The 25879-nt window shown below is 56.3% G+C and overlaps 1 protein-coding gene and 1 long non-coding RNA gene across 4 annotated transcripts in view; one reads left to right on the plus strand and one right to left on the minus strand.

The window, feature by feature from the left end:
- Nucleotides 1-4043, minus strand: part of CLPTM1L (CLPTM1 like) — a 12823-nt gene extending 8780 nt beyond the window's left edge. Inside the window, exons 1-4 of one of the 3 annotated variants that reach the window (XR_002645676.3) lie at nt 3698-4043; nt 3210-3310; nt 2043-2232; nt 393-541 (exon numbers count right to left, since the gene is read on the minus strand). Coding sequence is in view for 2 of the 3 variants with exons in the window: in XM_022581331.2 (XP_022437039.1) it covers nt 393-541; nt 2043-2232; nt 3210-3310; nt 3698-3859 (602 nt within the window). In the remaining variant the exon portion in view is untranslated. The remainder of the gene's footprint in view (nt 1-392; nt 542-2042; nt 2233-3209; nt 3311-3697) is intronic. The other 2 variants (XM_022581332.3, XM_022581331.2) reach the window with 2 other exon arrangements.
- The window catches only part of LOC149749500 (uncharacterized), a 33073-nt gene extending 7718 nt beyond the window's left edge, over nt 1-25355 (plus strand). Inside the window, exon 2 of the long non-coding RNA XR_016392575.1 lies at nt 40-25355. This is a non-coding gene — a long non-coding RNA (uncharacterized LOC149749500). The remainder of the gene's footprint in view (nt 1-39) is intronic.
- The last annotated feature ends 524 nt before the right edge of the window (nt 25356-25879 follow it).

Genomic DNA, 25879 nt, shown 5'->3' on the forward strand with positions numbered 1-25879 from the left:
GAACAGGGTCTCACCAAGGCTCTCCATTTTCCCTTCCAGCTTCTGCCAAGAGCAAGGGGCAAGATGACTGCCTGTCGTGTCATCGTTTCCCTTCCATATCCTGGCGGCAGCCGTGATCAGCAAGACCCCCAGGGAGGAGGGACGGGCTGGGGTGCTCCAGGAAGCACCCCAGGCCCCTCGTCACAGAGAGGGCTCAGGAATGTGGGCACGGCCCATCTGCTTTAGGATTCTGGCCGGCCTCGATCCCTCCACCCCCCACCCACCAGGTCACCCCTTTGCTGTCCGCTCAGGGAGTGAACGAGCGATGTGCAAAGCTGGGCAGGTGAACGTGAACTACGGTGGCCTTCCCACCGTCTGGGCCTCAGCTCAGCGGCCAGACCAGCAACACTTACATCTTCATGTACCGATGCACATCAGCGGGCAGGGAGGCCCCGTCAAAGACGAAGTCATCCACCATCACGTTCAGGGTCAGCCTTGGTCTCCAGTGAGACACGGGTTCGTCCAGGGCACTCGCTGGCCTCTTCTCAGCCTCGATCTGCTGCTACACGTAAGGACTGACTTAGAGGAAAAGACCAAGGCTGGGGCGGGCGGGGACCGGGGACCCTGCTGTCTGAGGCAGCAGGGTGCTGGCACTGTCACCTGGGAACAGCCCACGAGCCGAGAGCTCAACCGTAAGAAGGGCCAGCGGAGCATATGGGAGGACCCACGGCTGCCAGCTCCCCGACTCTCATACCCGCGCTTCATTCTCCCAACAGAAGACAAAGGGTGTGCTGTTTCGCACCACGGGGTCCTGGATCTCACTGCCTCCTGTTTCGGGCCCTTGTCCGGAGCAGGGATTCCGAGAAAGACGAGCCTCCGGCACATTTGCAGGAGGTGCTGGAGCTGAGAGCCCCGCCCTCTGCAAGGAGGCTGAAGGGAGACGCTTCTAAACCAGCTCCACCCCGCTGTCTAGAAAGGGGCATGTCCGTGTCTAGGGAACAAGCCTAAAGCTACCGACTCAGAAACAAACTCCGCCCGGCAAGGAAACCTTGATTTCAGATCTAACTGAGAAGCTCTGTGAACCGTGTCGTTCTATTAATATTTATCTCCTCCCTAAAGCTACAATTTAGCACCAACAGTTACACTGAAAACAGCCTCCCAAGGAGTAGCGATAGCTAACGTTTTTTCAGCACCTGTAAGTCCCAGAGACTCCTTCCGCCCTTCACACCCCCGCCTGGCACCCCAGAAAGGCCCATGAGGCAGTGTCGTGCGGTCCCCAGGGAAACAGAACTGAGGGGTCTTTCCAAGGACACACACGAGACAGCTGCAGACACATCCTGGAAAGCTGTCGCCCCTGGCGTGGATGACTTCCCTTGCATTCAACGCGGACCCGAATACCAGGATCGCTCTGTCCCACCCTCCACTGCAGTAATGACCGCGTATGCGATCTCCAGCCTTTCCCTGTACGTACAGCTTTCTATGGGTGTACAAGATACAATTTGCACACACACCTTTTTCATAATTTTGAGTTATATCCTTAGAATAAATATTCAAGCGTTGTCCTGTCCTACACACAGTGCAGTGTCTCCCAACTCCAAGTTCGGACTGCAGCTGAGCTCTGCAGAAGGGGCTGCCCTGGACCCATTGGGGTGCACACACGCTCTCTGGGGGCTGAGAGGTCCCGTGGCCTGAGAAGGCATCTGGGTAAAGAAAGTCACCGAACAGGCTTCCCTGGCGATCCAGTGGTTAAGACTCCACGCTTCCACTACAAGGGGCACGGGTTCGACCCCTGGTTGGGGAACTAAGATCCCGCATGCCACACGGCACAGCCAGAAAAAGTAAAAGACAAAAATCACTGAACTACTTAAACTGCACGTCACTAGTTCGACATAAATTTATCTGCAAACCCATGAGAAGTTACTGAGCTGAAAATGTACATGCCAGTAACATCTGATCGCTTCACTTCCCAGCAGTCAGTCCAGCGCCAGATGCAAACCGTATGTGCAGACACGTGTGTGAACTACAAGGGGGTCAGCAGGTTTCCTTCAGCCGGCACCACTCACCTGTGTGGCAGATTCCCCAGTGAGCAGGTTCACCTCTTCCGGTTTGGGGACCATGTAGGTGGTCAGCGGGCTCACCAGGTGCACCTGCTTCCCGTCGTGCCAGGGCAGGACGCCGGCGTGATGGACGAAGATGTAGGCATACAGCGTCCCGTTGTTCCTGGTTTTCTTTGGAACAGAAACATTGACTGTCCTGCAACAAAACAAATGATGATTTCAATCACGTACACATTATGTTGTGTGTGCACACAAAATGGAGACTATGCAAATATTTCTATAAAAAATGTTGTTTCAAGCCAAAACCAACTAATTTTAGCTGAGAAATACTAAAAACGAAACCCAGCTACCTGGATGTTACTGAAGTCCTGAGTGCGCACATTTATGGAACACACCTGAAAGCACGGCAGCTGCCCAAAAGCTGAAAGGCCTGCATTCCGGGCGCTGAGGTCACAGGCTAAAGGGGCCAACACCAAACGTGTGTGCCCCGACCCCTGCCCCGCCCCCGTAGCGGCTAGAGGATGTGTATCCTGCAAGACACCACGCACCCCGGTGCTCACTCTGACGCCTCCCAGACAACCAAGAGGGAAGAAGAGAACTTGTGACAAACACATGATCTTTAAAATTAAATTTGCTGGAATTTAAGAAACTAGAACCATAGCTTAAATACAGCTTCAAAAAGTCACTCTACAGACGTCAACGTTTATATTGCTTGCTCTGTTGCAAACTTACATTTCACTTAATTATGATTTTCTGCTAAATTCTTCCCTCCGCCCCCTTCCCCTTTCCCTTCTAGACGACATAACTGAACCACTTCTGCCAGGAAAACACAAGTTGTTTTCTGTGGGAAACTGTGTGTGTAAGCTCTGTTCCCCACGTAGTCCCCACCATAATCTCCACTCCTCTGGAAGGTCCCCAGGGCCGCACCGTATCCCACAGCTGCCAGACGCTGGGTAAGCTACTTCTTAAAGGACAAACTCGGCGTCTGCTACTTTCAATTAAAAAAGTTTGCTTGTGTGCGTATCACACACACCTGCAATGAAAACGCTCTACCGTGCACGAGACGGTTGGTGATGCTGCTTCTCCGTGGTACCCTCCTCACGTGCAGAACGCTGACCTGTCAACAATCTCAACGTCAATGATGCCTGCCTGTCACCCTGTCCACAACCATACCTTTCAAATTTGGACTCCACGTCAAAGTCCTCCACGTTCAAGACCAGGTCCACGTTGTTCTCGGCACCCAGGTTGGACCGTGTGGCGGTGTACACGCTGAGCTGGAAAGGACGTCAAGAAAGTCAGCTGGGCAAGGCCCCTGGCAGAAAGCACACAGAGACCTGACCAGCCACACAGGGAAAGGTGCATCTTAACTCCGCAAGGGACACAACTCCGCCCGGTGACAGGACGTTCCGGGACGCGCCTGCTGCAAAGGAACAACCTGCTAAAGTGTGTGGCTGCCTGATGAACGGGGCAGGGGTACAGGGACTCTGGACGCCATGTGATGGGGTGAAGAGGGGCACGGGGGCCAGCGTGCGGGGTCAGGAGCTTTAGGATTCGGGGGCGGGGAGGAGAGGACTCAGCCCAGACCCGATCAGGTTCAGGTGCGAAGGGCCCGGCCCCGCCCAGCCCGAGATCAGAGGTCAGGTGCGAAGGCCCGCGCTCACCTGCAGCTTGGGCCTCCGCGCCAGGTAGGGCTGGATGCAGTTGCCGTCGCCGGCGCACGGGCGGGTGTAGACGATGCCATACATGACCCAGCAGGTGTGCACCACGTACACCACGAACACGCCCACGACCAGGCTGGTGAAGGAGCTGCGGCCGCTCCACATGGCGCCGCCGCCGCCGCCGCCCGGCCCGGCCCGCCTCGCAGCCGCGGGCCCCGCCGCCCGCCCGTCCGGCGCCCTGCCGGCCGCTCCGGCCGCCGCCGCTTACGCGAGAGCCGCCGCGCGCCGCCGCCACCGCCGGGGAAAGAACGCGCTGCGCGCCGCGGGCCGCCAACCGCCCCGCATGCTCCCCGCCGCCGCCGCCGCCGCCGACCTGTCGCTGCGGGATTCGCCGGTGCGCCGCTTCCGGGCCCGCGCCGCCCGCCGGAAGTGGGCGCGCCGCGCGGCCCCCTGGGAAGCGTAGTCCCGCCGCCGCCGCCGCGCACGCGCGCACGCCTGCGTGAGTGGCGCGACGCTAACGTCACCCGCCTGCGCCGTCCTCCCGGCGTACCCCGCGGGGTCCGGGCGCTGGCAATCTGGCGGGTCCCAGGGCACCTATGGGGCGGGGGCGTCGGGAGGGCCGGGGCGCAGGGCTCCCCAGCGCCGCCCCCACCGGAGAAGCGGGAGGGACCCTCGCCCCCGGGCCAAACGGCGGGGCGGCGTGTGAACGCGAAGGAGCCGGGCTGGAGACGCGGCGCGGGCGTGCGCTGTTCTCAGCCTTTCTGAGCCTGGCGTTATGTCAACGTGAAAAATGGAAGAGAAAAGAAATAGACTCACTAAAGTCAGCGACCCTTTCGTGTTGATTTCCGTCGTCTTTAAATATGAACCCCCAGAGGGGCGCCTTTGAAGAAAAACACAGCATTTCTAAATGAAGGGCCGAGGCCCTTGTCAACGAAAGTAATCGATAAACAATCTATAATAATAATAAAGAGTTTTATTTGAGCCAAGCTGAGGACTAGCCCAGAAGCCCGCTTACCAGGTTTTCCTGAGAAACTGCTCCGGATAAGCATGATTTTCAGCACAGTTTTATATTTCGTCAGAACAAAGAACATTAAACAAGTCAGATAACATTTCTTCAAGGTTTTAATAAAGAGAACGGATCAGCACGTACACAGCGAATCAGTATGGCCTTGGAGCCTGGGAAGGGCTTCTTATCAAAGGAGGACCAGCATTGGCGTCCCAGGAAGAGCGCCATTTAATCTTTTTTTTTTAACATGGACATTCTTTACTTCTGGTCAATGTGTCCTTTTTTTCTAATAATTAAAGCAGATGTACAATGTATATTTGATAGGCCACAAACAGGCTATTTTAGTTAGCATCAAATTCAAGTTAATTCATATATAAGCCAGAACGACTTCCCTATATCTCAATATGTGAACAGGTTTTTTTTTTTTTTTTTTAATCACCCTCCAGTGCCTCCCAGGAGCCGAGGCTGCTGAGGGCTGGACCGGATTCTCAGTAGCTCCCCTTAGGGCCAGCCGCCCGCCCGCTAGAGGGAGAGCCCAGCTGGGGCTCCAGGGAGTGAGGGAACTCATTCCCCCTGCCCAGGCTGTTGAAAGCTGCCCAGCTGGCCCCTGGAAGGGCACGTGCTCTTCCTGTTTGCATTAAAGAGTCCGTGGAATCAGGACCTTTGATTCATTGGAGCCTCCCATGCCCAGTGGCCGGCCCTCTGTGATGGAGAATGCGCCACCCTCATTCGCATTCACATCCACTTCTCTTTTCCTTCTGTCTCACAATCAAAAACATTGCTAAGCATTTATAGAAACAGTAGATGCTGTTAAAGACCCAGTAAATTGCTCAGGGCTTCAGAGAAGGGGGTGGGGGCTCGCTGAGTAGATGGGAGAGTGATTTGCTGCTGCAGAGACGGTGGAGGGATGGAGGCCTCCCAGGAGCAAGGCATCGGGGCGGAGTGCAGCGGTGGCTCTGGGTCACCCCCCTGGGATATGGGTCAGAGACTTAGGGGCATCGGAGACTTTTCCCTGCCTCTTGCACCCTCACGTACTCACCCTCCCCTGTAGCATCTTCTTGTGGCCATGTTGGCTTCAGCCATTGGAATAGCATGTAGCTGGACCCCCGTCTCCACCTTCCCCTCCAGCCTGCTCCCTGTTCAGCACACCTGCCCTCCTGTTGGAAACCCTTTGCTGACTCCTGTTGCCCTGAGTATAAGATCCATCCTCCTTAGCAGGCTTACCAGCCCTTTGCCCTCAGCTGTCGTGTGCTGTGCTCCTGCCACACTTGGGGAGCACCTTCAGGGCTGGGCTGCTGCACACCCCGCAGCTTTGCCCTCGGTGCTCTACTCTGTGCAGTGGAGGAAGGCATGCTATAGGCCTCTTAGTCTGCAGGGAACAAAGGCCAGCTCCAGTTTTGTGAGCCTACAAGGCGATGGGTGCGGTGCCCAGGGCAGGGCATCTCACGGTATCCAGAGGCCAGGATACAGCCAGGCTTCAGTGCGGAGGGGGGGGGGGCTCTAGGGTGCAGCTTCACATCCCTCTCCCAGTCTCGCGGACTGAGTTTTGATCCAGTTTGAACTCTGTTCCAGGTGCAGCTAGCTATTGTTCTGCAGGGAGGAGAGCCGTCCCGCAGAGCTGGGTGTCCCGCTGTTTGTGCGTCCAGGAGCTATGAAAAGGCCTTGGTGTGTGGGAGCTTAGGGCCCACACAGCTTCCAGACTCCAGGTCACGCCCTGTGTCCGATACCCAGCCCTCTTGGTGAGGATGTGGCTCCCACGGGGTTCTCTTTCCCACCCACAAAAAATACTCAGTGTTGGAAAGTTCCTCATAACAGCTCTCCTGTTGCTGAGCGGCCCTCCTGGTGCTGGTTTGTAGGTTATATCTGGAGAACTTACTGTTGAGGGTGGGCATTTGGTTGGGGTCCCTCGAATGCTAATCCCTTTCCTCCAGAGTGAGACTTGTTCTCAGGGCCCCTCAAATGTCAGCCCCCGGGCGCTGTGTGAGATCAGAACTCCAGTGTTCACACACACCACACGGGCCGTCACAGCCGGGTGCTCTGCGCTGTTTCCTCACGGGGTGGGGCCACCTGGAGAAAGAGGGGAAGCTGCTGCTGCGCCCAGGGCCGCAGGGAGCCCCCCCACCGCCCAAGGGCCTTTCTTTACTTCATTCATGGTAATTCCCAAGTGGAGCGGACTCCTGGTATGATCCCAATTTTTTATCTTATTTTTTGGGCCCAAGAACTACTCACCGTGCCCCTGAGGGTGAATAACTATGGACAGCCCTGGATGGAGGCCACAGACCCAGGTTCCCAGGGTAAGGGAGGGGGCTGCCATCGGGGTGTGGGAGAAACCTCCTCCCTACCCCCTCACTTCCAGGTACGCCATCAAGTCCATTGTTATTTTTGCTTTAAACAGTCAACTATATTTTAAGTAAATTTAAAATGAGCAAAGATACATTTTGTTTCTGTACATACACCTGTGCTCTTGGCTCTCGTGTACATATCCTGGTTTCTAGCTGGTGTTTATTCCTTTAGCCTCAGTAACTTCCGTTAGCATTTCTTGTTCTGCCAATCTGCTGGTGGTAAATTCTCTCAACTATTGCTTGTATGAGACTCTTTTTAATTTGCCTTCACTTTTTGGAAAGATTTTCACTAAGTGTATAATTCTAGGTTGATGGGCATTTTTTCTTCCAGCATGTTAAAGAATATTGTTTTATTATCTTCCAGTTTGCATTGTTTCTGATGAGAGGTTAGCGGTTATAGCTATATTACCTTTGTTTCACTTTATGTAGGCTGTCTATTTTCTCTGGCTGCTTTTAGAATTTTTATAAAAAGTCGCTGATTTTCGGCAGTTTGCTGTAGTGGTTTCCCTTGTTTGTCCTGTGTGAGGCCAGTTGAACTTATTCAATTTGTGAGTTTCATCAAACTTTAAAATGTTGCAGCCAGGATTTCTTCAAATACTTTTCGTCTGCCTCTTCTTTGGGGTATGTACGTTGACGTGTATGTTAGACAGCCTGCTCTCCCAATGTCAGTGAGGCTGTTGACTTTTTCGGTTTTTATCTCCTCTCCTTGCTTAGGTTTGAGTACTTTCTAAAGCTATGTATTCAAGCTCCCTGGTATATTTTTGCAGTTTCCAAACTGCTCTTAAGCTTATCTTGTGAATTTTTCATTTTAGATGTTATAGTTTTCATCTCTAGAAGTTCCACTGAGTTTTTTAAAAAAATTATTTATTTTATTTATTTATTTTTGGCTGCGTTGGGTCTTTGTTGCTGTGCGTGCGTTTTCTCTAGTTGCAGTGAGCAGGCTTCTCACTGCTTTGGCTTCTCTTGCTGTGGAGCATGGGCTCTAGGAGTGCAGGCTTCAGGAGTTGTGGCTTGCGAGCTCTAGAGCACAGGCTCAGTAGCTGTGGTGCACGGGCTTAGTTGCTCCGTGGCATGTGGGATCTTCCTGGACCAGGGATCGAACCCATGTCCGCTGCATTGGCAGGCAAACTCTCAACCACTGCGCCACCAGGGAAGCCACTCCATTGAGGTTTTTTTTTTTTTTTTTGCGGTACGTGGGCCTCTCACTGTTGTGGCCTCTCCCGTTGCGGAGCACAGGCTCCAGACGCGCAGGCTCAGCAGCCATGGCTCACGGGCCCAGCCGCTCCGCGGCATGTGGGATCTTCCCGGACCGGGGCACGAACCCGCGTCCCCTGCATCGGCAGGCGGACTCTCAACCACTGCGCCACCAGGGAAGCCCTCCACTGAGTTTTTTATTCTTTTTTTTACCTGCATCTTGAGAAAACACCCTATGGTAAATAGTGGTGTTTCTTGTATTTCTTTACAGCCACACATGTCTCTATTTTGTGGATGTACCACAGTTTATTCAATGGTCTCCACGTTGATAGACAACTGGGTTGTTTCCAGTCTTTGGTTATTAAGACTAGGGCTGTAATGCATACCCTTGAATACACAATTTCTCATAGTTTTTGACGGTGTGTCTGAGATAGGTTCTAAGAGGTGGAGGCGTAGGTTCAGATGGTAAGTGCAGGCGCTCTCACCAGGCGCAGCCACGTTTCTTTCCCGGCTGGCACACTGCTCAGATTCTCACCGCCAGTGTGAGTGTGCGTGCTTTTCTGGTGCTCTGCATTCAGGGTCCAGTGTCAAACCGTCTGACAGGTGAGGTGCTGTTACATGCTGGGAGTTTTCGTAGGTGTCTCTCTGAAGATGAGAGACGCCTGGCCGTGTTGGAGCAGAGCGGTGGCTGCTCTGAGCCCCATTCTGTGCTGAACTTGGGGTGTTTCCTGAGCCCATTCATCTTGGCGCATCAGAGGTGACTCTGCGGGGTTTATTTATCAGCAAAAATAAAACCCTGTAAAGAGAAACTGTGAGAAATGCAGTGGAGGTGCTGCTATGTGGAAACAGCAGGAACAGATCGGAGGCGCCGAATGGGGTGGGTGCCGGCCTCTGGGCCCCTCCTCCCCTGGGATGGGTTGGCTTGTATTCCTAGGTGTGGTCACAGCTCGCGGAGTGAAGTTGGCCGTGACCAGTCAGTCCTGGACACTGGACTCAGCTTTCAGGTGAGACGTGTAACTCCTCCTAGAGTTACCTTTGGTGAAATCGGGATAATCCGCCTATTGGCGGAGAGTTGAGGAGAGCAGATGTTGGAAACCCGCGGCCCAGAGCCCGGCACGAAGGAACAGCCAGGTCCTACTAGGTTGTCCTGGCCGCCGGACCATCGTCTGTTGGACGGCTGCCCTGTGAGGCATTGGCCGGCCTGGAGGGAGGGTCAGAAGGGTCTGGCTCTGGGCCCGTGTGGGTTTGCTGTGGTAGCTTCAGCATCTGACATCCCTCGTCTGAGTTCTGGAGGCTGGGGGCCCAAGATCAAGGTCTCTTTGAGGGTCATCTCCTCACTGTGCCCTCATATCTGTCCCTGTCTGTGTCCTAATCTCTTCTTGCAATGACAGTGCTCGGATTGGATTAGCCCCCTCTCTGGTGACCCCTTTCAGCTTGATTACCTCTTTAAAGACCTTATGTCTGAATTCAGTGACATTCTGGGGTCCTGGGGGTTAGGGCGTCAACATGTAAGTTTGGAGGGAAACAGTTCATCCCATACAGCCCCTCCTCCAATTCCATCGTGAATCCTCCTGGAATGTCACCAAAATCTTCTGTTTCGAGGCTTAGAGGAGATGGTGGGCAGGAGTGTGAGGTCACGGGAAGGGAGGGGTGCAGACAAGTGGGTGCAGCGGCTCTCACCCTCTCAGGAATTGGACGCCCTCTGCTTCTCTCACAGCTGGATTGGCCCTGGCCCCAGGGGGCAGTCCCCATCCCGGGGGCAGCATGCGCCGTCCTTGCGCGAGCGGGGGCTGCTGTGGGTCGTGTCCTGAGGGGCTCGGGAGGTAGACCCGTAGATCCCTCTGCCCCCAGCGAGGTGCTGGTGGTCCGCCCCGGCTGTACCCTCATGGACGGACCAGCTTTCCAGGAGGAAAATCAATGTGATGACAGGTTTCAGCCTTAGAGCACTCAGCCCTGTCATTATCTCACAAATAGTTGGGCCAGCCTTCCTGCAGAGCTTCTAATATGACTCCATGTCGGTACTGGAAACGTGTTTTTGAACAAATAATAGATTCTCTTCTCTGGAACGTGCGGGGAGCCAAACAGCTTTTGAAGGTCCCAAACCTTCAGGAAATAGCCCTTCATGGCAGGAAGGGGCCAATTTGACATGGCCACGTCTGGAGCTCTGTCCTGCTTCCCTTGTGCTCTGATGTTTCTGTCTGAGCTCCAGCCCTGGGCCCTGGTTGTTGCTATAACAACCCCCCCCGCCCAGGACTGAGAGCAAAATCGACAGCCCTGGATCTTCCATGTGGAGACCCCACTGCGAGGCTGCAGATCCCTCCCAGAGGGCACGGAGGCTCTGCACACCTGCTGCAGGTGCGCACGGGGAGCTGGGGCTGAGTCCAGAGAGGCTGCCCCAGAGCAGGGTGAGGGCCAGGCGGGAGCGAGGGAGCCTTTCAGCAGCGGGAGTGAGATGGGCACAGAGGGGCCGGGCCCCGTGCTCAAGACCTGGACAGCTGGGGCCGGTCTCCTGGGGGTGGGTGGCGTCCCGCACAGTGTCCCTGCCCGGCCCCTCCCGCTGACACACTGAGCTCGTTAGAGCTGTGAGCGGGGCTTTCTTCCAGGCTGGACTGGTCAGCTCAGCATTCACACCTCATCGCAGCGTGAGCGCAGCCCTCGCTCGGTGGACGCGGGTCCCAAATGTCTCCAGCGGCATCAGTTGCTCAGGCGAACTCCGTGCGCTTCACCGTGGCGGGGGGCTGGGCAGAAACGTTAGCCGCGAGCCCTCCGTGCGGCGTCCAGAACTCGGAGAACAGGAGACAATCTGCTCACGAAATAACTACATTTCTGTGTGAACAGAGTGCATCTGTGAGACGATGTCCCCGGGAGAGTCACCCCCGTCACACGTCCACCCGAGCTGGTACACAGCCATGTGACCTCAGGTGGGCCCTGGGCCTCCCCAGTCGCCCGTTCTGTCTGGGGTGCGTGGGTGAGGAGGGATCCTGCGACTCAGGGAGCCTTCCTTGCTGTCTGCGGCCATACATCTCCTGATGGGCTTCCGAGGCCACTCCCTTCAGCTGCTCCCAGCTGGACACGTCCCCAGGGAGCTCCAGGTCATGCTCCTCTGGCCACCAGGTCGTCTTTCTCTTCCTTCACATCTTTTCTCAACGTCTCTCTTTCCGGCCTGAGTTAAGATCTGAGGTTTTCCAGTTCTTCACTGGTGGCCTCCAGTTTTCACGTCTCTGTTAATTTGATCGCGAGTTTTGCTTCCCTTTAAGCTGACTCAGGGCCCCTCCTTCTCTTGTGAAGCTAAGTGTCTCAGAACTTGCTGTCTTTTCTCCAGAAGAGCAGAAGCTCCATTGGCCAGTCCCTTGTCCCCACTTGAATTAACTAAAAATCTGACCGGGACCGTACACACCACCATCTCCATGGTGTAGCTTCTCCAGGACCAGCGTGATGCAGACACTGAGGCTGTCCGCCGACGTCCATGGCCCGGCCTGTGCGGCGGAGGGTTTGCCCTGCCCAGGTGAGGTCTGGCCCTTTGCCCCCGACTCCAAGGCCCTGGAATGTCTGGCCTGATGAGAGCATCCTTGCTTCCCTGGCCACATGACTCAGGTCAGCCATGCCATGTGGTCACACCAAATAAAACCCTGGACTCAAGGGCTCAGGCCAGGCTCCCCGGCCGTTGGCACCCTGGGCGTGTTGTCACCGTCCAGGACTCCTCGGAGGGAGGGTGCCCAGGCTCCCCTGGGCCCTGCCTTTGTGTCTTCCCCCTGCACACCCCTCCCCTGCCGGCTGGCTGTAATCTGGGCGCTTGGCTGTCATAAGTCATAAGTCAGTTTTGCTGAGCTGAGTCCTAGCGAGTCATTGAACCTCAGGGTGGTCTTGGGACCCTCGCACTGCACAGCCAGCAGCTGCAGAACATCACCCGGCACCGCCAGCACCGGGACACAGAGCAGACCTGGGGCGGGGCCGGTGGGGGGGGACTTGCAGCAAGAGAGTACCTCCTGCCTCCCTCCCTCCCTCCCCCTCCCCCCGCACAGGGATGATGTCACATGACCTGGGGGCAGGGCAGGCTGCGGGGGGGGGGGGGGGGGCAAGACTCTGGCAGATGTGGTGCCGTGGACGTCGAATGCCCCGCAGCTCAGGGTTCACCTGCAGAGAGAGGTGCTGAGAAGGATGGGGGGATGGCCTCAGGGGTCCCTGGGGAGGCCCTCACAGTCCCTCGGAGGGGGGCACAGCCCTGGCCACGGCTGCATCCTCCCGGACCCCTGGTGACGGTGGGTGTGCTGTCACCCCAGGCTGCCGTGCGGTCCCCGACATGCACACCCGAAGGAGGATGCCAGCTCTGGCGAGTCCCGGGGCTGGGGGAGCGGACCAGCAGGGGCGGGTGGTCAGCAGGGCAACTGCAGGTGCCAGTCAGGGCTGGCGGGGTGCCGCCATGTAGGGAGACGCAGAGGCCAAAGCTCTGGGGATCCGCCGAGCCGGGCTGCAGAGCACAGGGCGCTGAGGCCTCCGCGGAGCAGGGACTGCGCACCTGCAGCAGATGGAGAGGGCAGGGCGCCCTCCAGGACCCCATTCTCACCAGGCACGGGGGCTCGGGGACCCGCGGTCTGACGTGGCAATAGGAGCGGGCAGATGGGAGCTCCTTACGGGTTTGGGAGGTGGGTGACGTCGGGGGCACAGTTGCCGCCGGGTTTGGGCGCGTTTGGAGCCTTGAGTGCAGTGCGGCTGGCCTGTCAGGTGACGGAGGGCGGCTGCGTGGAAGGAGGGGCTCAGGCCCAAAACGTGGGGTCTGTATTGGGGGAAGGGGGCGTGACACCAGCCCGACCAATGGCTGGGGTGGCAGTGATGGGATGAATGACCCCAGAGGGCTGGAAAGACAGCCAGAGAGAGGAGGCCACGTGGGGCGAGGTGGGTGGAAGGTGATGGCTCCGGGGACAGGAGGTCGAGACCAAGCAGTCTGGATGTGGAAGGTCCTGAGGCCGAGGGAGGAGAGCACAGGGAAGAGAAGGACACGGGGAGTCGGCAGGGAAGGCTGGCTGCTCAGCGCTGCGAGGAGACCGCCACCCTGGGGTGCAACGCGGCCAGGACCCCCAGTCACCCCACAGGGGATTGGGGGGGAGTCAGGGAGGGAGGAGCGGAGGCTGGCAGGGTAGGGGCTGGGATTATCTACCCAGGGGAAGGCAGGGTCCGTTCATCGCCCTTCAGGGTGGAAGCCCGACTTGCTCCACTGTCCGGGTCGTCATCTCGGTGAGGAGAGGCCTGAGGAAGACAGACCCTGGGCAAGAATTAACACGTCCAGCCGGCTCTTTCCGCCTCTGTCCAGCGTCAAAGCCGGTGTTGGATGGGCACGTTGGTGACGACCGCGGCCTCTGACGGGGGCTGAGGGCTGAAGGAGGCAGCTGGGCCTTGCTCACAGGCAGGTGCTGCATGGTGGTGCCGCGTGGCCATGGGTCCAGGCAGCCAGTTACGTAGATTCCCCCACCGCCTTCGTCACTCTCCTCCCTCTGTCTTCCCCTGTGACCCGGTGCCCCCTGCCGGGGGGGGACCAGGCCCAAGGGCTGCTCTGGACGCTGTGGGCCTTTGGCTGGTCGCCCCGTGCCTGGTCGTTAGGATGCCCTGGCCCTGCGTGAGAGGTTTGCAAGGTCTTGCTGGACACCCGGTGGAAAGCTTGAGCCCAGATTCTGATTATTTACATATAAACACATAATTTTTGCATGATTTTAACAAGTCTGATCTTTCTAGGAATTTGCAATAAGGTGGTGGGGGAGGACGGTGCTCGGCTCTGTGGAGAACAAGCAGGTAGTGGCCGTCACTCTGGACAACAGGGCACTCGTGTCACCTGCCCTCCCCGCGGCTGCAGCCCCACAGCACCACGATGGGGACGCTGGTTCCAATACCTTGCCTTCCTGGGGAGGCATCTGTGCATCTAGGTACCAAAGTACCTGTTTGCACGTGCAAACTTAGTCACCCTCTGCTCCTTTATGACAGGCCGTTCCATTGATCTTTCAAAAATGATACATACAAGTAGGTAACACTGACCCTGACTTTCATTTCGTCAGAGCAAGAGGCGACAGGAAAATGTTTGTTATAAAAGGCAGGCACCAAGGTCGGCAAGATTGGGACTCACGGACGGCCAGTGAACATCCTCTACGACAGCCGAGGGAACGGTGACCACGGAACGTGTGCCACCCGAGAGGCGACAGCAGCGGAGAATGCCCCAGAGGCCACTTTCAGCCCCTTCTCGTGCCCAGGTGGATGGAGATGAGGGTTTTCGTCATTAATTCTTGAAAATTCTTCTATTGGTCTGAATGTTTGAAATTTCAGTTTTTGGACAGCAGACCAGTGGAATAGGAGGTATAGAATCAGATGCACATAGACATTTGGCCTATGGTAAAGGTGGGAGAAGATGGACTTTTGAAAATAATATTCTTGGGACAACTGGGCAGCCATTAGAAAAGGATAAAACTGAATCCTTAGCTCATACTCTACACCAGAATAACCCCCAAAGGACCAGAGATATAAATATAAAAAAATGAAACGTTAAGTTCTAGAGGAAAACACAGGGGAGAAAAGCCTTTCTAGTTGCAGTTTACAATTCAGTAGAACAAATAAAAATCAGTAAGTTTAACCATTTAAAATGAAGTGTACCCAATCAAAATCCCAGCAAGTTATTGTAAGTGAATATCAAGAAAATGATTCTCAAATTAACATGGAGAGGAGGGAGAAGACCCAGAACAACCAAGGCAACACTGAAGGAGAAGGACCGAGTTGGAGGACGGACGCCACCCGACTCCAGGACTTGCTGTGAAGCTACAGTAACCGAGACAGTGTGGTGTCGGGGACGGAATAGACATATAGATCAACCGACAGAACAGAGCCCAGAAACAGACCCTATAAATGTCACTGATCTTTGACAAAGGAGCAAAGACAATGCAACGGAGCAGAGACAGTCTCTTCAACAAATGGTGATGGGACAACTGACATCCACACAGAAGATGAATCGAGACCTCACACCCTTCACAAAAATCAACTCAAAATGGATCAGGGACCTAAAATTAAACTATGAAACTCCCAGAGGATAAGACGGGAGAAACCTAGATGACCTCAGGTTTGGAGATGAGTTTTTAGACCCAACACCAAAAGTATGACCTATGAAAGAAAGAATTGATGAGTTGGGATTCATTGAAACTAATGAAGTGTCTGTGAAAGCTAAGAGAATGAAAAAAGTCACAGACGGGGAGGAAATATTTGCAAAACACGCATCTGATAAAGGACTATTATCCAACATATACAAAGAACTCTTTACACTCAGTAATAACGAAACCAGCAGCCCCATTTTAAAAATTGGAGAAGATCTGAATATACACCTTGCCAAGGAGGATACACAGATGACAGATTCACATATGAAAAGATGCTTCACATCCTATGTGCAAGCTAAAGCAACAACGAGACACCGTCATGTACCTATTAGGACGGCAGAACACGACAGCACCGAATGTGACAAGGACGTGGAGCAACGGGAACCCTCCTCCACTCTGGTGGGAACGCAACATGGTACAGACGCTTCGGAAGACTGTTGGGCAGTTTTTACAAATGTAAACCTACTCTTACCATACGATCCAGCAATCATACTTTGTGCTGTTTACCCAAAGGAGGTGAAAACTTATGTCCACACAAAAACGTGCATATGGACGTCTATAGCAGCTTTATTCATAACTGCCAAAACTTGGAAACCACCAAGGTGTCCTTTAGTAGGTTACGGGCTAAATAAACTGTGGTACATCAGACACTGAAAAGAAGTGGGGAACCTTAAATACATATGATCAAGTGAAGGAAGCCAATCTGAAAAGGCTACAGACTGTGTGATTCCAAATGTATGATATTCTGGAAAAGATAAAACTACAGATACAGTAAAAGAATCAGTGGTCACCAGGGGTTGTGGGGAGCGATGAAAGGACAGAGCACAGAGGACTTCCAGGGCGGTGGATGCTCTGTACGACACTATAATGATGGAAGCACTGATCTAGCCGTCGGGGTTGAGGGCGGCCAACCTCGGGTGAATCGGCTTCGTCTTCTCACTTGAGGGCGTGGAGTTCCCACACATGGAATAATATCATGACATTAGAAAGAAAGAAACGGGCAACCGCTGGGAATTCCCTGGCTGTCCAGTGGTTAGGACTGCACGCTTCCACTGCAGGGGACACGGGTTCGATCCCTGGCCAGGGAACTAAGATCCCGCATGCCGCGGCCAAAAAAAAAAAAATAAAAGAAAGAAAGAAAAGAAACAGGCGATGGGAACAAGTGCCTGGGGCTGCCCAGCAAGCTCGCAAACTGCAGGGTCTAAAGCGACAGGGGTTTATTGTCTCCTGTCTGGGAGCAGGTGCCAGACGGCGGTTCCCGCTGAGGCCCGGGGTGAACCTGCCCCGCTCTGGCAGCTCGGGGCCGGGTCCCTGGGCGGGGGCCACCCTCCTGTTCCCGCGGCTCCCCTCTGCGTGCCCGCCCTCTTCTTACGGGACGCCCGTGTTGGACTGGGCCCGCGCCACCCGGTACAGCCTCATCCTGGCCACCCACTTCTGCAGAGACCCTACGTCAAATAAGGGCCTGTTCTGGGTCTGGGTGGACATGAACTTGGGGAGGCGCCATTCCACGCGGGCACAGCCGTAGGTCAAAGCGGCGGTGACGTAACCATGCAAATCGAAGCCTTCGAGCACAGCGCTCACACTGTGTATCAGTGAGGTATACGCCAAGGACAAAGGAACATCGTTTACTTTAGGGTCACGTTCTAACTGTTCGTTTGGAAATGACTTTGGACTCATAAAAAAGGGACCAAAACCGCACAGGGCGTTCCAGCGTGTCCTGCAGCTGCACCCCCGGAGCCAACGACTCCATCGCCACCATGCCCTGCTCATGGCGGGGAAGGGAACACCGACCCAGCTCCGTGAGCACTGTTGACACCGGTGCAACGTGGCCTCATCTGAGGGTCTTTTCCTGAGCAGGACCCACTGCAGGACATGCACGGCGTTTAGTCGCCATGTCTCCTGGGTCTCCTCCAAGGAGACCTCATTCTTGGGCGTTTGGGGGACACTGGCCCAGGCTAGGCCTGTCAGCTGGGGCTCGTCTGCTGCTGCCTTGCGGCCACGCTGAGGACGCGCCCCTGGGCAGGAACCCACAGTGTTGGCACTGGGCCCTTCTGGGGGCCTCTTGTCCGCGTGTGCACGGCAGGTGGTCTGCTCCACCGTGAACTTGCTGCGTCTCCGTTCACTGTCTCATGGGGAGATTATCTCACTTCTCATCATAATTTTCCCACCAATTTTTACATCCCTTGACGCTTCTGGCCTACAACAGTGATCACTGTGGTGTTTGCTGAGTGGCCGTTCTGAGTCCATTGGCCCTTCTGCGTTTATGAACCATAATTCGGCTTCTCCTCCTTATCTGGGCATTTGTTTTCCTAGCTGGTGTGATGGACTACACATCTGTGTGCCCCAAATCCATATGTTGAAGCCCTGACCCCCAGTGGGAAGTATGGTGAGGTGGGCCTTGGAGGTGATTAGGTTCAGACGAGCCCATGCAGGTGGGGCCCATTGTGGGACTGGTGTCTGTGTCTACTGCGTGAGGACCCTGCCAGCCCCGTGGCCTGGGGCCTCCAGCCTCCGGGCCGTGAGAAATCTGCCTGTTGTTTAAACACCCATCTGTGGTGTTTGTCGGGGCAGCCTGGGCTGAGGCAGGAGTCTGTAACCCGTCACTGTCATTATTGTTATTCTTTGGTCAGCTTGTCCCAGGTTTGGCCTTCGGGAGCCTTTGGGGTGGCTCTGTCCTTCCCATGGGCCCCCCTTTGTGTTCAGCCTTTGTGGCCCCAAAGGACACTCCAGGCTCGCTGGCGCCTTCTGGGCCTGAGCTCTGGAATCAGCGGTTTCTCCAGGGCGCCCTGATGCCTCTGGCGGGAGAAGGATCTTCGGAACTGCGGTCTGGGCTGAGAGTGGGCTCCATGCCCGCCTGGGCGCTGCGGCGTCTGAGACCGGAGCTCAGAACGTGCTTCCACACACACCTGTGCCCAGATCTCCGCCTGCCTGCCTGGCCGTGCGTGTCCACACCCATATCTGTGTTACAGTCCTGAGCGCATGCGGACTCCCACGTGGGGCGGCAGCCCCCCTCCCCGCTTCCCCTGCTGACCTGCGGCTCCTTCCTCCAGCCCAGACTCGCATTATCCAGGGCCTCGCGCTTGGAGGGTTCGCGGCTCTGCTGTTGCCGTCCTGAAATTCTGAGCGAGTTTTGAGCAAGGGCCCCGCGTTCTCATTTTGAACAGAACTTGCAAACTGTGCAGCCGTTCTGATTACCTACGCGTTTGCCTGCTTGCCCGATTCTAGAATAAATACAGAGCAATTTCAGGATGGCTCACTCATCTCTGTGCAAAACAAACGCCCTAACTAGGGCACAGCTCTACACCTTACCGTTCTCAGTCAAACCACCGTCTTCCAGTGACCCGGGCTGGGCTGGGGTCAGGTGTCCATCTGTCCACCCACACAGGCTGGGCTGGCACACCCTAGGTCCAGTGGACGGTTGGCCGGCCCAGTGAGGGGGGCTGAGGGAGGAGGGGCATGCAGGGCTGGAGAGGGAGGGGCGTGGGGACACTCAGGCCTGGGCCAGGGAAGGGCTGGCCCCCGTCTGGCTGGACGGGAGTACGAGCTGGGCACCAGGCCGGTGGCCGGGCCTGGCATGTTTGTGCTTTATCTGCACCTGGTCACCCAGCTCAATTCAGTTTTAATTAAACTAACCTCACGAGTGAGGCAACGGCTTAGCATCACTCCCATGAGAAACAGAGGGAGGATGACGGGGGTAGTGCCCTACGGCGGAGCAGCCCCTCCTGTGTGGGACGAGCGGTCAGCAACCCGGCCAGGAGTCAGGAGTGACCATCTGGACGGCCAGCCCTGGTGGGCAGCTCTGCAGAGGCACTTGCGGTCCGCTGTGGCTGCTGAGCCTGGCCTGGCGCCGTGGGTGGGATCTGTAGCTTCGTGGGCCCCCTTCCCCCTTAGCACGTCCTGTGCAGGCTCACATCTCGGGACACACCTACTTTGTGGAGCATGTGGACATGCGACTGGCCCTCCGGCTTCCGGCGGGGCACAGGGAGCAGTGGGGAGCCCCTCGCAGGGTGGCAGAAAGGGAGGTGCAGAGCACAGTCCGGATGCGGCCTCAGGTGAGCACCGGCTGGACTGGGTGCCTTTGGTGCTCCCAGCACCCGCTCCTTGGCTGCCCCCAGCCTCAGCCCGGATTGCTGTGATACCTGGAGGGCTGGCCACGCCTCTCTCACCTTCAGCGACCCCTGCTTTCCCCCGGATCTCACCGTCCAGTGACTGTCGTGCATACCCGTGGCTCCTCTCTGGCTTCTGCTCCCCGAATCACTTGGGGAAGACATCCAGGCACCTTCCACCCCCAGCCCGGCACCACGATGGTGTGTGTGGGTGAGTGCAGACACGTACCCCACACGCGTGCACATGCTCACATGAGCACACATCTACACACACGTGCACACTCACGCGTGCACTGGCACGAGCGCACCTACATCACTCCCTTGAGCGTGTGACGTGCTTTCTCGACCACGACACCAGTGAGGTTGGTGGGAATCCTCTTTTCCCTGGGCCATCGTGCGCTTTCCGGGATGGGCAGCGGGTGGGACTTGGGGTCCCGGGCAGCGTTAGATGGGGACCGCCAGCACAGGGCACACACAGCTGGCATCCGTCGGCACGTGAGGTTTTGGGGTCCAGCACCCAGGCTCTGTCCTGCGGCCGTCGCTCAGGAAGAGGCTGGCGGTCTGGCTCCAGAACCCTGGCTCTGACCGCTGTGGAAGGCATTGGGGCCGTCTCAGCACCCAGGTGCCTCCTCCGTCCTGGGCTGGACATCGAGGTGTGGATCAATCGTGTGCATCTGGTTCCTGGTGGGCACTCGCGGCGTCAGACAGGAAGCAGTCTGCTCCTCAGCCCCAGTGCAGGCGTAACCTGTGTATAAGTAACTGAACAAAAGGCCTCTGGAAACAATTCTCCCCCTTGCAACATACAGCGCACGTGGCCTTTTCTAATTCATTAAAAGAAAGAGTTGCTACCCTTGTGTTGGATCCTCCATCCACTGATGGTTATGACCTGCAGGCAGGCCGGGAAGCACGGCCCTCGCCCCTCCCACCCCCGTCTGTGTGTTTCTGGTGGGGCTCACAGAGCGGCAGGGAGGGGCTGTGCCAGCCACACCCGCCCCACGTCAGCCCCCGCGCACGGGGCCTCGGCCCTCTCCTCTCCCGCGTCCCCATGAGCTCATCAGATCATTGCAGCTGAGCTGCCACTGAAGCATCTCTTCTGCATCGCGCCTGCTGTGCTGGCACCCTGGGGCTCTGGGGCCTCTTTGCACATCAGCGTCAGTGCATTTGCTGTGTTTGTTAGGCTGAGAGTCTCCCCGGTGAGCTGTGGACCCCAGGGCGTGGCCAGGCCTGTCTGCGGCCCCGTTGTCTCTGCAGCACCTCCCAGGTGCCTGGCACTAGTAGGATGTCATGTGTGTTCACTGGACAGAAAGATGAGGGAGGGGAGGTGTGAGTGTCCCGGGGCTGCCATAACCCCTGTTCAGCGGCCGGAAGTCTGAGGTCAAGGTGTCAGTGGGGCTGGTTCCTTCTAAGGCCGAGGGCGAATCTGGTCCAGGCCCCCTCCAGCTTCTCTGCTCTGCTGGCGTCCTTGGCACCCTGGACCTGTAGAAGCATCACCCCATCTCTTCCCCATCTTCACATGGCGTGTCCCGTGAATGTGTCTATCTCCGAATGTCCTGTTTCTACAAGGACACCAGTCCTACTGGATCAGGGCCTGGCCTCCTGCAGTGTGACCTCATCTTAACCAAATCTATTCACAAAGACCCTATTTCTAACAAGGTCACACTCCCAGGTACTGGGGGTTAGGACTTCAACGTGAGTCTGGGGGCACTAGTTCAGCCCTAACCGGACAAGAAGTGTGGTGGAGTCCTGGAAATCTCGGGGTCTGGCGTCCAGGCCGCAGGCCCCAGCTCCCCCTCAGGGCCTCTGTCTTTCTTCAGCCCCAACTCAACACGCCCACAGTGAGTGCTGAACCCTCCTGGCCCGCGGCTCACGCGCACGCAGGACCCAGCTGGCTCCCAAACCTGAATGCAGGGAGGGCGGTGGGCCATCGAGGGGCCCCTCGAACGCTTTGCCCTCCTGTCCCAGCCCTGCGGGACTCGGAGCCCTCCTGGCCTCCTCTGAGCTACGGGGGCCTCACGCCCTGGCCTGCTCAGCCACTGGTCTGCCAGTCTGTCCACTGCTGCCATGACGGGAGGCTGGGGGCCGGGCAGGAGAGGGTCTTGGGCTGCGGCCCGTCTGAGGCCCGACGGGGAAGGACTGTGTCTAAGCCCCCAGGCTGCTCTCGTGGCTGCTGGCCCGGACTCGGTTTTGCTGAATGCTGGCCGGAGGCTACTCCCGCTGCCCCCGTGACCTGGGCCGTCTGCGTCCTCATCACGGAGGAGACTCCAGTAAAGCCGGTGCGGCCTCCGCGGTTTGTCCCTTCATTTCTGCTGCGTCCTGTCAGCTAGATGGGAGCTGCAGGCTGGGCGACGGGGGCAGGGCACCCGAGGGCGTGAGCTCTGGGAGGCGGGGCAGCCAGACCCCTGGGAGCAGAGGAGGCCTGTGGCATGGGGCAGGGGAGAGGCCACGGGACAAGAGTCACACGGCCCTATTCAGGCTCGTTTCCTCCAATGGCGACTGGAGACAGGGTCGATGGCGGGGCCTGGGGCACCTGTGGCTGAGACGGGAGGTGTCCCGGGAGGGCAAACAGCTCTGTGGGGTGGAGGTGGAGGCTTGGGTGCGTGAGCCACACCCTCCCGGGGCGGGGATGGCAGAGAAGATGCCCCAGCGAGGCCAGTGCACACGTGCGTAGGCGTCTGGTCTACGTGAGTAGGACGGAGAAGCCACCCAGGGACCCAAGGGGCCGGACGGTGGTCGGCCGGACGCTCAGCGACAGGCAGGGCGTTTGCGGGCGGGGGCGGGGAGAGCGGGCGTTCCCAGCGCCCCTCCCCGCCTGCCCTGTTTGCGCCTGGTCGCGGGCGATGGGCCTGTGGGAGGGGCCTTGGACTCGGCGGAGGCTCTAATCCGCCCTCGTGCTCCCTGGAATCTCCCAGCCCTGCCTGGGAGCTTGAATCTCATTTTGTGCCATTTTAATTTCAAAGCATTTTTTAAAATTTTTGGTGAAAGTCTGTTGTTTTGCTAAAACAAGGAAGAGTTTCCTGATATGAGCCCAAACGCAGGGATGTGTTTTTCCATCAGAGAAGAGAAGGTCTAAGACGTTTTCCCAGCTGAAGAGCCTCAGCACAGAGAGCAGGTGTTTAAAGGCTGAATTCTAGACCTGGACCCAGAGACATCACAGGGCCGTGCAGGGCTGGAGACCTCGGCCAGGCCCTCCCATCTCACCCGGAGTCACACCCATCAGTGGTGCAAGGGGTTGGGGGCTTGGAGGAGGGGGTGTGAGCACTGCACTCGGTCTGCTGAGTGTAACGGGCCCTGCATCTACAAGGTTCTCAGAGCGGGGCCCACGGGAGCCGGGGGGGGGGTGCCTTGCACCCGTGGGTGCCCATCCTCGCTGGCGTTACCCACTCCCTCCTTCCTGCCCGAGAGGCACTTCCTTCCCGGTCCTCGTTGGCTGCTATGGACACTGCACTGCACGGGCAGAGCGTCTCCCGGCCAAGGCTGCGCCCACATCTCCAAAGCCCTGGCCCCTGTATCCACGTGGGCACCGTGGATGCCTGCAAGGAGGCGTACCCGGGCCACGCCAAGAGGGGGCGCGTCAGAGTGACGGGCGTCCCAACGCGCCCACAAGGTAATGGTGCTGTGGTCAGAGAGCGAAGGAACGGACAGCTTAGGGGTTCAAATAAATTTGCATTTCCAAAGTCAGATAGAGCCATAAAAACAAACTGTTAACTGGATTAAAAACAACTTTTCTACATGCCAGCCGTAACCAGGAAGCATATTAGAAAACGTCAGCTCTCTGTCTGAGATACCGCTCAGAGCAGACGGAAACACCACCAGCCACACTCATCCAGGACTTCTCAGCACTTCCCACATTTTAACACTTTAATGCTTTTAATAGCCACCCAGGTGGGCAGGGGGAGGCACCTATGACAGGTGGGCAAACAGGTGGGCAGTGAGGACCCAGGCAGCGGCAGGGCCAGTTATTCACCTGGACAGTCGGGCCAGCCCTGCCCTTGCCTCCCTCTCCCGCTTCGTCCTCAGACAGCTGAGGTCCCCACCCAGGAGATAAAGGGTGAGCCGGCCCGGCATCATCACCAGAGGTGGAACCCAGGGTCACCCTCCAGCCGGCTTCTCGTTCACTGCCTTCGGGGGCTGGATCTCTAAGCTTTCAAGGTGATCATTTCTGGTGTAATAGAACATTTTAGAATTTACATTTAGTTTCTCTGTGTGAACAAGGCTTTAAAGATATCAGAGCATTTAATAGCGGATGGCTCGCAACACCATCTTTGAATACATTTATTGAAAAGCTCTTCCAAATATTAACCTTTGATCCCGGTGGGAAGGAGCTGGCCGACTGCATTGCTGCGTAAATACAGACACCAGGCGGGTTTTAACCCAGAGAAACGTCCTGTCCCACAGAATCCTTCGTCTACACAACAAATGACTTGAAGCAAAGAACTTAGTTCTTGGAATAAGTAGAATTATTCAAACTCTAGGTGCATATCTTCAGCACCGAGTCAATACTGACTTGAGTTTTAAGTTTTGTTAAGTAAATGCAAGCCAGCCTGCGCAGGGGGCCGCAGTGGGGCCCCAGGGGGCTGGAGACTAGGCCGTTCAGAACGGGGCAGACTGGGGTGGTCGCTGCCCTACCCAGGGCGGGGCCCCGAGGCCTTTGATCCTGACCTGCAAGGGCCTGTCTCCCCCCACCCTGTTGTCTCTCTCTGTCTCTGACTTTCTGACTCTGTCTCGCTGTCGCTCGCTCACGCAGGTTAAGATGCATACCTGAAACACATGTTTCACAAAACAGACCTTGCCCTTCTTAGGTGCGCTGACTCTGATATTTTCTATTTTGTTAAATTGAAAAAAACTCAAGGAAGACTCACTAAATTGGCATAGTCCATCGTTTCCCATTCTGCGTAATGGCACCAAAAATTGTCTGCCGTGGCCCAGTGCAGGGGCGGCAGGGATCACCTGGGGCACCATTACCTAAGGCCAGGGGCTGGGGAGGTGGACTACCGTCTTTGGTTTTGTTTTCCTAGCTCTGGGTGGGCCTTCTGTGCTCAGTGGGAGGTTGGTTTGCAGGCCCCCGATCTGCTAGGAGGCTCTGTCAGTGGCGTTGGGGCCCTGGGGGTCCTTGGGGGGAGGAGGGGAGCAGGAAGGTCCCCCGAGGTCAGGGCGTGGCAGCATCTTCCACAGGGGACCACGGAACACAGGACTTGCTAATTAAGTGTCTCAAAAAAAGTGACCTTTTTCTGCTGTCAGTGACCAGGAGACAGGTAAAGATGCTGGTCAGGTGCATCTACAGAGATTAAAGGAGAAGTTGTGGAGCAAAACCAAAGAAAGCCAACTACGGAGGAATCTGTTTACCCTTCAAGTCACCTATTTCATTGTTGCCAAACCTTTATTAAAATGCTTCTCTCAAAGGAAAAATCACACGGCTTTTCTGGGCTTTAACACCCAGATTTTGTGTCTAAAGGTCACTGGGTGAAGAGTGTGAATCTGATGGCAAAGTGCAGTGTGGACAGAGGGACCGAGGCCTCCCATCAACAGAATTAGGGCCCAGGCAGCCTCCTCCTGCCCAGGGAGCTGGCTTCTGCACCAGGTTAGTGTGGAAAGAAAACAGTTCTTCGGGTGTTTCAAAATTGACATGTTTCACTTGTATTAAAGAACCTGACCTCCCCTTGGAGAACAGATGCCAAACACAGCATTCAGATGGCTAGCCCCACTGGGGTGTGTGAGACTGGACCAGAATGATAGACTTTTACATGTAATACAGGACCTTCCACCATCTGTGTTTCCACCCATCCACCTACCTGTCCATCCACCCAAGTACACACCATCTACCCATCCATCCATCCATCCATCCACCTATCCATCCAACCATCCATCTAATCCATCCATCCATCCACCTATTATCCATCCATCCATCCATCCATTCATCCATCCATTCACCCATCCACCCACCTACACACCCATCTACCCCTCCATCCATCCATCCATCCATCCACCCACCCATCCATCCATCCATCCATCCATCCATCCATCCATCCATCCATCCACCCACCCATCCATCCATCCATCCATCCATCCATCCATCCATCCATCCATCCACCTATCCATCCAACCATCCATCTAATCCATCCATCCATCCACCTATTATCCATCCATCCATCCATCCATCCATCCATCCATCCATTCACCCATCCACCCACTCACCCACCCATCCATCCACCCATCCATCCGTCCACCCGTCCATCCATCCATCCATCCATTCCTCCGTCATCTGTCCATTCATTGTCCACACACCCATCCATCCATTTTCTACCCCTCTTCCCTCGCTCCTTTCTCCATTTCCTCCTTCTATCCATCCATCAATCCACCCGTCCACCAACCACCCATCTATCCATCCACCTAAATAGCCATCCATTAACTCATTC

The sequence above is a fragment of the Delphinapterus leucas genome, chromosome 3 (genome assembly GCF_059928025.1).
Source record: "Delphinapterus leucas isolate spDelLeu-1000000601 "Yukka" chromosome 3, BTC_Dleu_Yukka2, whole genome shotgun sequence".
NCBI classification, from domain to species: domain Eukaryota; kingdom Metazoa; phylum Chordata; class Mammalia; order Artiodactyla; family Monodontidae; genus Delphinapterus; species Delphinapterus leucas.